The 11,600-nt window shown below is 37.4% G+C and overlaps 1 protein-coding gene across 1 annotated transcript; it reads left to right on the top strand.

Moving 5' to 3' along the window:
- The first annotated feature begins 619 nt into the window (after positions 1-619).
- On the top strand, positions 620-5,716 carry LOC145991674 (uncharacterized). Its single transcript, XM_083127737.1, has one exon. It carries the CDS (start codon positions 620-622, stop codon positions 5,714-5,716), a length of 5,097 nt encoding a protein of 1,698 aa, XP_082983863.1.
- The last annotated feature ends 5,884 nt before the right edge of the window (positions 5,717-11,600 follow it).

Here is an 11,600-nt window from a genome sequence, read left to right as displayed (position 1 = left end):
ATATAAATAAAACAAAATATATGAAAATAGCACGAAATCCAAAAAGAAGAAAAGAAATAGAGATAGGTAATAAGAAGTTCGAGGTAGTACATGAATTCAAATACTTGTGTTCCGTACCTTGTGCTTTTGGAGCCAAGATGGCCGCCACGTTATTCTCTGAACACTAGTGCTTACTGAAAGTGAGAGTGTGAATAGTCTGTGAAGTGAGAAGCGACGCTGTACCAGAGATGTATTGCAGGTTGGCTGCAATTAATGTAGATTTTGCAACGAATACATCAGTTTGATGTAATGGAGTGTTTCATTTATGTGTATTGGTCTACCTACAGCACCAGTACCTTCCTGGAAATGCTACAACAAGCGGCCGAAACAAGGAAAGAGTCTTCTTGTTGGATGACGGGCGCGAACATGGTCCTCCTTGTGCCGGATGTTGCCTGCGATCAGCATTCGTTGTGTTGTGTTGAACTTTTGTGCTAGCGTGCATTCGTGAACTGTGAATAAATACATTGACATACTGTTTGCTACGTGTAACCAATTTCAGTGCACCTTTTGTAGTGCCAGGAAGTGTTTCGTGCGTGCATTGTAGTTTGGACAACAACAATCCGTGCGCGACTCAATAAACATGGAAGCCATATCGGCAGCAAAGACTGTGCTCAAGCGAGAAGTTACTCGCCTTGAGAATAAAGTGAACGCGGGTTTACTGGACGATGTGACAATCGCGTTATCGGTAAACAAAGCCAAACAATTAACGGACGATTGTAAACAGTTATTATTAGACCTGGCTAGTGCGTGTGATGATGCAACTTTTGAGAGTTATGACTGTGAAATCGGTTGTATTCAAGACCGTTTGGATGCAACCATGTGCAGGCTTTGTTCGTTGCAGCAGCAACAGACTCAAGCTACGGTGACGTCATCGACAGAAGCACGAACAAGTGAAGTGCGTCTCCCGAAGCTCACGCTGCCTGTGTTCACGGGACAATTACAAGAGTGGCTTTCTTTCCGTGATTTGTTTATCTCGTCGGTGGACAAAAACAAACAGTTATCCTGTGCGCAAAAGCTACAATATTTGAAAGCTTCGTTAAAGGGGCAACCTGCATTGCTTATCCAGTCCATGTCGGTGACTGATGATAACTATGCAGAGGCGTGGAACATTCTAAATTCGCGTTATCAAAACAAACGGGAAATTGTTATGGACACAATCAAGCGTTTAGTCGCGCAACCCAAAGTGCAACGTGAAAATGCAGCAGCCTTACGTAGCCTGCTAGACACAACTACTGAGTGTGTTCGCGTGTTGAAAGTGATGGACATTCCCATAGAACATTGGGATCCTATCCTAGTATTTCATGTGACAGAAAAAATGGACAGTGATACTAGACAACAATGGGAACTTTCATTAAAGACAACCGAGTTGCCTACGTTTCAGGAGTTGAGTGACTTTCTTGATCAGCGTTCTCGTGCATTATCAGCTTCAAATCTCAGTGCTCAGAGATTGAAGCAGTCTACTCACAATAGCTCCCAGTTCAAGGGTGTGTATCATGCAGTGTCGGATGATACCTGTGAAAAATGTAAACTGCATCATGCGCTATACAAGTGCAAAGACTTCAAAAGCCTTTCAGTGATGGACAGAATGAGATTTGTTAGAGAAAAGGGTTTGTGTTATAATTGCATTCAAAGTCATCATAGGGCATCGGTATGTGACTCAGGGGCGTGCCGCGTTTGCAATAAAAAGCATCATACATTGTTACACTACTATAAGCAGAGTGACTCTAGTGAAACAACAACTTCCCCCCAAGAAGTTTCTTCTCATGTGGCTGGAGAAGGAGACAAGGGACTAAAGCCAGTGTTGCTATCCACCGCAGTTGTTTATGTGCAGGGAAGAGATGGTGTTTTTCAACCAGTTCGTGCGCTCCTAGACTGTGCCTCCGAGACTTCTTTTGTGACCTCACGCTGTGTGCAAACGTTAGGTTTACATCAGCATAAGGCAGACATCACTGTGAATGGAATTACAGCAACAGGCGTAGGTGTAGGCAGTGCAGTAGTGGATCTACAATTCCAACCCAGTAGCAGAAGGAAAACATTCACCACAAGGGCAATCGTACTTCCTAAAATAACAGGAAACATTCCCAGGGAACCTTTACCAGACTTCAGGAAGTGGACACATATTCAAGGACTGAAGTTGGCAGATCCAAGGTTTTATGTGATGGAACCGGTGGACATTTTACTTGGAGCAGATTTGTTTCCTTTTCTTATGCAAAGTGGCAAACGTGTTGGGCCAAAGGGAACACCTACTGCACTACGTACTGTTCTTGGTTGGATTCTTTGTGGCAGTGTGGACTTTCCCAAGGTAAGGGCAGTAGCATCATTTCATGCATCTTGTAGTCTTGATAGTGCACTTCGCCAGTTCTGGGAGGTAGAGGAGGTCCCAAGGCAAATGCATCTGACATTAGAGGAGATACAATGTGAAGAGCACTTTTCGGTGACTCATGTTCGAGAAAACAATAAGTTCTGTGTGAGCCTTCCATTCAAGGAAGACAGTCCTCCCTTAGGATACTCTCGTGAAACAGCTGTGGCGAGATTACAGCAAATGGAACGGAAGTTTGCAAGGTCTCCTGTTTTTCATCAGAAGTACTCAGAATTCATGCATGAATATTTAGACTTGGGACATATGGAGCCTGTTCCTGCAAGTGAAGTGAAAAAGAAGCCATGTGATAGTTTCTATTTACCGCATCATGCTGTAATCAATCCAAATTCCACCAGTACACCTCTTCGTGTAGTTTTTGATGCCAGTTCAGTGACTTCAACAGGGATTAGTCTCAACGATAAGCTTCAAGTTGGGCCAAAATTGCAAGGTGATATCTTTCCATTGTTACTCAGGTTCAGGAAACATCAAATTCCTTTGTGTGCAGACATTTCCAAAATGTATAGACAAATATTGATCCATCCATCAGATACAGACTTTCAGCGAATAGTGTGGCGCGACAATCCTAAAGAATTGATCAGGGACTATAGGCTACTCACGGTGACGTATGGGACATCCAGTGCACCTTATCTTGCAACAAAGTGTCTTCAGCAGTTAGCTATTGATGAAATGAATGCATTTCCATTAGCAGCCCCAGTGTTATTAAATGATTTTTATGTTGACGATTTGGTATCTGGTGCCAGCAATGTGGAAGCAGCTATCGAATTGCAGTCACAATTGATACAGTTACTAGCAAAGGGTGGTTTTGAGTTACGTAAATGGTCCTCTAGTGAGCCACAAGTGTTGACAGCAGTACCTGTAGAGTTGAGAGAAACTAATGTGCCTTTAGATATTCATTGCAGTGAACTTGTGAAAACGTTAGGTCTAAGGTGGCATCCTGGTGCTGACCACTTCACTTTCCTTGTGACTTTACCACCAAAACGTCACACATTGACGAAAAGACTATTGTTATCTGACATTGCAAAATTGTTTGATCCTCTTGGTTTCTTATCCCCAACAGTCATACAAGCAAAAATACTTATTCAAGAATTGTGGAAAGAAAAGTTGGGCTGGGATGAGGCATTATCCGTGGAAACATGCGAACTGTGGCTACATTTTTGTAGTGAACTTCCTGTACTGCAACAATTACAAGTCAAACGTGCTATTGTATCTGCATATGCTATTGCTTGTCAATTAGTGGGTTTCTGTGATGCATCACAACAAGCATACTGTGCGGTAGTGTACCTTCGCTCAGTTTATGTCGATGGTCATGTTGAAGTGAGGTTGGTAGGAGCAAAGACTAAGGTGGCTCCAATCAAGCAAATGTCTCTACCAAGGCTAGAACTATCAGCGGCAGTTTTATTGACACGATTGCTCGTAGTAATCTCCAATGCACTATCCTACAAATTGGAAGATGCATGTGTGTGGACTGATTCTACCATTGTGCTTGCTTGGTTATCCTCAACACCAAGCAGGTGGAAAACATTTGTAGCAAATCGAGTGGCAGAAGTGCAGGAGAGTCTTCGTCGTGAACAATGGTCTCACATCATGGGAAAATCAAATCCTGCAGATATTGCTACAAGAGGTATCACTGCTTCAGCCTTAGCTCAGTGTGAGTTATGGTGGGCGGGACCAGAGTTCTTACGAGCAACTTCATTGGCAACGTTTGATCATCATGAGACAAGCAACAAAATTTTGGAAGAAGTTACAAAAGAAGAGAAGAAGTTTGCCATTACAGTTATGTACATTACAGTAGAAGAAGATCTGATCAGCAGATATTCAAGCTTTTCTAAAATGCAGAGAATAATGGCATGGATCCAACGATTTGTGTTCAATGCTCGTCAGTCAGTGAATCAGAGAAGGCAAGGAGCATTGACAACTAAAGAGCTTGTGACAGCAACGACCTCTCTTGTAAAACAAGCTCAGAGAAGTGAATTCTCAGCAGAATTACATTGTTTACAAGCTAAAATTCCTCTGCCAACAAAAAGCAGGTTATTGTGTTTGGCTCCCTTTCTTGATCAGGCAGGTGTCATTCGTGTTGGAGGGAGGCTACACAAAGCAAGAATAACAGTGGACCATAAACATCCAATGTTGCTACCTGCAAAGCACAAATTGACTCACTTATTAATTAAAAATGAACATTTACTTAATCTTCATGCTGGTCCCCAGTTAGTGTTGTCCTCATTGCAACGAACATTCTGGATACTGAGAGGCCGAGATACAGTGCGTAACATTGTGAAGAAATGTGTAACTTGTCATCGCTTTTGTACACAAGCTGGGGAACAATTAATGGGTAGCTTACCAGAATCTAGAATCAATCCTTCTCGTCCATTTATAAACTGTGGTGTGGATTATGCAGGGCCCATACTGTTGAAGGAAATGGTTGGACGCTCTCGTAAGCAGTATAAGGGTTATATTGCCTTATTTGTTTGTTTCGCAACGAAAGCAGTTCATTTAGAAATCGTGAGCAGTGGTACTACAGAGACGTTTTTGGCTGCACTTCGGAGATTTGTATCTCGTCGTGGAAAACCCAGTAATATTTACAGTGATTGTGGAACAACGTTTGTTGGTGCTAATAGAGAGTTAAAGCAATTCATGAGATTGGCAAAACAACCAAAGCACAATGAAACTATTTCAAGTGCTCTAAGCAGCTTAGGCATCCAGTGGCATTTTAATGTTCCTCGTAATCCTCATGCAGGAGGCTTGTGGGAGAGTGGTGTCAAATCAGTTAAATACCACCTCAAAAGAGTTGTGGGGAATGCCCTACTTACCTTTGAGGAATTGTATACAGTTTTAACACAAATAGAAGCATGTTTGAATTCCAGACCGTTAACTGCTCTATCCAGTGATCCCAATGACATGCAGGCACTTACTCCAGGCCATTTCTTAATAGGAAATGCATTGATAGCTACTCCAGATAGGGACTTTGCTACAATAAAAATGAACAGACTGTCGAAGTGGCAGCTCGTGCAAAGGCTGACACAGCATTTCTGGCGCAGATGGTGTAGGGATTATCTTTCTCAGTTACAACAACGTCCTAAGTGGAGAAGGGAGCAACGGAATCTACAGGTCGATGACTTGGTTGTGGTCAGAGATGATCAACTTGCACCTCAACAGTGGAAACTTGGCAGAGTAATCAACGTTCATCCAGGTGAAGATGGATTGGTTAGAGCAGCAACAGTGAGAACCAGTGAAGGAACCTACAAGAGGCCAGCAGTGAAGCTGTCTCTTTTACCAGTGAGTGAAGTTGAACACCAATAAGAAAGAACTTAAACTTTCAAATTTATGCATAAAAGGCAATCATTAGTTTGTTCAATTTCTTTTTAATTTTGTGTTGTCATTTTCAGTAGGAAATTTTGGGAAAATTGTATTCAATTTACATTTGTTCATCAAAACTGTGTTCTATGTATGTACTTTGTAAAGTGTTGAAATTAATAATTTCAAGGTGGGCGGTATGTTCCGTACCTTGTGCTTTTGGAGCCAAGATGGCCGCCACGTTATTCTCTGAACACTAGTGCTTACTGAAAGTGAGAGTGTGAATAGTCTGTGAAGTGAGAAGCGACGCTGTACCAGAGATGTATTGCAGGTTGGCTGCAATTAATGTAGATTTTGCAACGAATACATCAGTTTGATGTAATGGAGTGTTTCATTTATGTGTATTGGTCTACCTACAGCACCAGTACCTTCCTGGAAATGCTACAACAAGCGGCCGAAACAAGGAAAGAGTCTTCTTGTTGGATGACGGGCGCGAACAACTTGGGAAATCAAATAAATGAAATAAATAACATAGGAAGATGCGTAGAAGGAAGGATCAGAGCAGGAAACAGAGCATATTATGCAAATAGAAATCTGCTGAAAAGTAAGATAATAACAAGAAAAACAAAAATGAAAATCTACAATACATTAATCAGGCCAGTAGTAACATATGGAGCCGAAACTTGGACGTTGACCAAAGATACAGAAAGAAGGTTAATGGTATTTGAAAGAGCAATATTAAGAAAAATATTTGGACCAACTAGAGAAGAAACAGGATTGAGAATAAAATACAACCACGAACTAGAGGAACTAATAAAACATAAAAATATAGTTCGCTTCATTAAAGCCAGGAGAATCAGCTGGATAAGACATGTATATCTTCTACCAAAAGATGCCAAGACGAGAACAATAATAGAGAGTAAGCTACATTCAACTAAAAGGAAAGGAAGACCTAGAAGCAGATGGAAGGAAGAAGTATGCACGGACCTAAACAAGATAGGAGTAACAAGATGGAAACAGAAATGCCAGGACAGACAGAAATGGAGGGACATAGTGGAGGAGGATATGGCCCGACAGGAGCTGTAGCGCCGGATGGTAAGGTAAGGTATTGTAAATAAAATGTCGCATAAACTCCTTGCAAATTTGCTTCTTTCTTCACAAACTTGATGGCAATTTCCTCCAGGTGTAAAAATACTCTATTCAGTGTTTCAAACCCCAAAAATTTCAAGACGAGTAAGCAGAACCGTAAATATCCTTCAAGGTTATTTTTCCAATATATTGTTTCTGTTTGATTATGTATTATAATAGCGGTTTATAGTTTCTAAGTTCATGGAAAGTGTTAAATTGAAAACCTATCACCGCAGCGTTTCTCGTCTAGTGGAAGGACCTACTCAAAGTTGGCTACTCTCACCTGGAGCTGAAGTGCAATGTTGCTAAGTTTACGAATTCGGGACTTAGAAATCTTTCGGGGCGGTCAAATAAGATGTTGCGAAGTGTTCGTGTATTTCTCGAAAAATCAAGTATTCATCCTATAGTGGAAATGTCAAAATTAAAACGCTTTTCAGACTCTGAAAGGCATAATAATTCAAGATTTTAAAGAAAATCACCTCTGGCATGGTCTGTACAGAAAATAAGTTTCAAACGAAAATTAGCATTTAACTCAAATTTCTTGAAAAATTAAGATATAATCCTATAGTCGAAATGTAAAAATTAAAACGCTTTTCAGGCTCTGAAAAGCATAATAATTCAAAATTTTAAAGAAAATTATCTCTATCTTGGTCTGTATAGAATATGAGTCTCTTCTGAGTATTAGCATTAAACGCGTATTTATCGAAAAGTCAAGTATTCATCCTATAGTCCAAATGTCAAAAATAAAACGCTTTTCAGACTCTCGGAGGCATAATAATTCTACATTTTAAAGAAAATTATCTCTGGCTTGGTCTGTATAGAAAATGAGACTCAAATGAGTATTAGCATTGAAAGCGAATTTCTCAAAAAATCATGTTTTGATTCTATAGTTGAAATGTTATAATTAAAACGTTTTTCAGGCTCTGAGAAATATAATAATTCACCATTTTATAGAAAATCATCTCTGGGTTGGTCTGTAGAGAAAATAAGACTCAAGTGAGTATTAGCATTGAACGCGAATTTCTCAAAAAATCATGTTTTGATCCTATAGTTGAAATGTAATAATTAAAACGCTTTTAAGGCTCTGAGAAACATAATAATTCAACATTTTAAAGAAAATCATCTCTGGGTTGCTCTGTAGAGAAAGTGAGTCTGAAACAAGTACTAGCATTAAACGCGTATTTCTCCAAAAATCAAGTTTTGATCCTATATTCGAAAGGTAATAATTAATACTCTTTTCAGTCTGTATTAAAAATGAGTCATAAACATCTACTAGCTATGTACGTGTATTTCTCGAAAAATCAAGTATTCAATCTGTAGTACAAATGTCAATTAAAAAGCTTTTCAGGCTATGAAAGGCATAATAATTCAACGTTTTAATGAAAATCATCTCTGGCTTGGTCTATGGAAAAAAGGTGTTTCAAACGAATATTACCATTGAAAAGAAAATTCTAAAAAAATCAAGTTTCCATACTATACTCCAAATGTCAGAATCAAGACGCTTTTAAGGCTCTGAAAAACATCATAATTCAACATTTTAATGAAAATGATCTCTGGCATGCTATGTAGAGAAAATGAGTTTCAACTGAGTATTAGCTATGACCGTAAATTTTTCGAAAAATCAAGATTTGATCCTATAGTCCAAATGTCATACTCTTCAGGCTCTGAAAAGTATAATAAATCAACATTTTAAAGAAAATCATCTCTGGGCTGGTCTGTACAGAAAAAGACTCTCAAACGAGTACTAGCTATGACCGTAAATTTCTCGAAAAATCAAGATTTGATCCTATAGTCCAAATGTCATACTCTTCAGTCTCTGAAAAGTGTAATAAATCAAAATTTTAAAGAAAATTATCTCTGGCTTGGTATGTAGAGAAAATAAGTTTCAAACGAAAATTAGCTTTTAACGCGAATTTCTCGAAAAATGAAGATGTAATCCTATATTCGAAATATAATAATTAAAACGATATTCAGGCTCTGAAAAGCATAATAATTCAACATTTTAAAGAAAATCATCTCTGGCTGGGTCTGTATAGAAAATGAGTGTAAATTGAGTATAAGCATTAAACGCGAATTTCTCGAAAAATCAAGTTATTATCCTATAGTCGAAATGTCAGAATTAATGAGCTTTTCAGACTCTCAAAAGCATAATAATTCAACACTTTAAAGGAAATCATCTCTAGTTTGGTCTGTATAAAAAATGTGTCTCAAATTGAACGCGAATTTCTCAAAAATTCAAGTTATTATCCTATAGTCGAAATGTCAGTATTAAAACGCTTTTAGAATCTAAGAAGCTTATTAATTTAACATTTTATTGTAAATCATCTCTGGCTTGGTCTGTAGAGAAAGTGAGTTTCAAACGAGTACTGGCATTGAACGTGAATTTCTCGAAAAATAAAGTATTGATCATATAGTTGAAATGTCAGAATTAAAACGTTTTTAGACTCTGAAAGGCATAATAATTCAAGATTTTAAAGAAAATCACCTATGGCTTGGTCTGTACAGAGAATAAGTTTCAAACGAAAATTAGCATTTAACTCGAATTTCTCGAACAATCAAGATATAATCCTATAGTCGAAATGTAAAAATTAAAACGTTTTTCAGGCACTGAAAAGCATAATAATTCAACATTTTAAAGAAAATCATCTCTGGCTTGGTCTGTATAGAAAATGAGTGTCTTCAGAGTATTAGCATTAAACGCGTATTTATCGAAAAGTCAAGTATTCATCCTATAGTCCAAAGGTCAAAATTAAAACGCTTTTCCGACTCTGGGAGGCATAATAATTCTTCATTTTAAAGAAAATGATCTCTGGCTTGGTCTGTATAGAAAATGAGACTCAAATGAGTATTAGCATTAAACGCGAATTTCTCAAAAAATCATGTATTGAACCTATAGTTAAAATGTCAGAATTTTCAGGCTCTGAGAAACATAATAATTCAAAATTTCATAGTAAATCATCTTTGGGTTGGTCTGTAGAGAAAATGTGATTCAAACGTGAATTTCTCGAGAAATCGATATAATCCTATAGTCGAAAGGTCAGAATTGAAAAGCTTTTCAGGCTCTAAAAAGCTTAATAATTCGTAATTTTAATGAAAATTCATACTGGCTAGGTCTGTAGAGAAAAAGGGTTTCAAGCGAAAATTAGCATTTAACGCGAATTATTCGAAAAATCAAGTTTTGAGACTATAACCGAAATGTAATAATTAATACGCTTTTCAATCTCTGAAAAGCATCATAATTCAACATTTTAAATAAAATCGTCTCTGGCTTGGTCTGTATAGAAGAAGAGTCGCAAATGAGTATTAGCGCTGAACGCGAAGTGCTCGAAAAATTAAGTTTTGATCCTATAGTCGAAATGTCAGAATTTTAACGTTTTTACGGCTCTGGAAGGTTTCATAATTCAACATTTTAATGTAAATCATCTGTGGCTAAGCTGTTGAGAAAATGAGTCTCAAGTGAGTGTTAGCATTGAACGCAAATTTCTCGAAAAATCAAATTTGATCCTATAGTCGAAATTTCACAATTAAAACGCTTTCCAGGCTCTGAAAAGCTTAACAATTCAACATTTTAATGTAAATCATCTCTGGCTTGGTCTGTATAAAAATTGAGTCTCAAACATCTACTAGCTATGTGCGTGTATTACTCGAAAAATCAAGTTTTAATTCTATAGTCCAAATGTCATAATTAAAAAGCTTTTCAGGCTCTGAAAGGCATAATAATTCAACGTTTTAATGAAAATCATCTCTGGCTTGGTCTGTAGAGAAAATAAGTTTCAAACGAAAATTAGCATTTAACGCAAATTTCTCGAAAAAACAAGATATAAACTTATAGAAGAAATGTAATAATTAAAACGCTTTTCAGGCTCTGAAATGCTTAATAATTTAACATTTTAAAGAAAATGATCTCTGGCTTGGTCTGTATAGAAAATGAGTGTAAATTGAGTATAAGCATTTAAAGCGTATTTCTCGAAAAATCGAGGTTTGATACTATAGCCAAAATGTCAGAATTAAAACGGTTTTCAGGCTCTGAAACATTAATAATTTAACATTTTAATGTAAATAATCTCTGGCTTGGTCTGTAAAGAAAATGAGTTACAAATGAGTATTAGCATTGAACGCGAATTTCTCAAAAATCATGTTTTGATCCTATACATAAAATGTCAGATTTAAAACGATTTTCAGGCATAACAAGCTTAATAATTCAACATTTTAATGAAAATCATCTATGTTTGTAGAGAAAAAGAGTCTCAAACGAATACTAGCATTGAACGCGTATTTCTCGAAAAATCAAGTATTCATCCTATTGTCGAAATGTGATAATTAAAAGGCTTCTTAGGTTCTGAAAAGCATAAGAATTGAACATTTTAATGAAAATCATTTCTGGCTTGGGCTGTATAAAAAATGAGTTTCAAACGTAAATTAGCATTGATCGCGAATTTCTCGAAAAATCAAGTTTTGATCCTATAGTCGAAATGTCATAATTAAAGCGCTTTTCAGGCTCTGAAAAGATTAATAATTCAACATTTTAATGTAAATCATCTCTGGCATGGTCTGTATAAAAAATGAGTCTCAAACAACTACTAGTTATGTACACTTCGCAACATTTATTTGACCGCCCTGAAAAATTTGAAAGTCCGGAATTCGTAAATTTGGCAGCATAGCGCTTCAGAGCCAAATAACAACAACCAACTTTGCAACAATCCTTCTTCCTGAATGAAAACGCTCGTGATTTTTTGTTTCATTCTTTCACATTCCATAAAGT

Source organism: Lepisma saccharinum, chromosome 8 (assembly GCF_977018435.1).
Source record: "Lepisma saccharinum chromosome 8, izLepSacc3.1, whole genome shotgun sequence".
In the NCBI taxonomy this organism is placed as follows: domain Eukaryota; kingdom Metazoa; phylum Arthropoda; class Insecta; order Zygentoma; family Lepismatidae; genus Lepisma; species Lepisma saccharinum.
The sequence above is the reverse complement of the archived record's forward strand: the minus strand, read 5'-3'. Positions and strand labels throughout refer to the sequence as shown.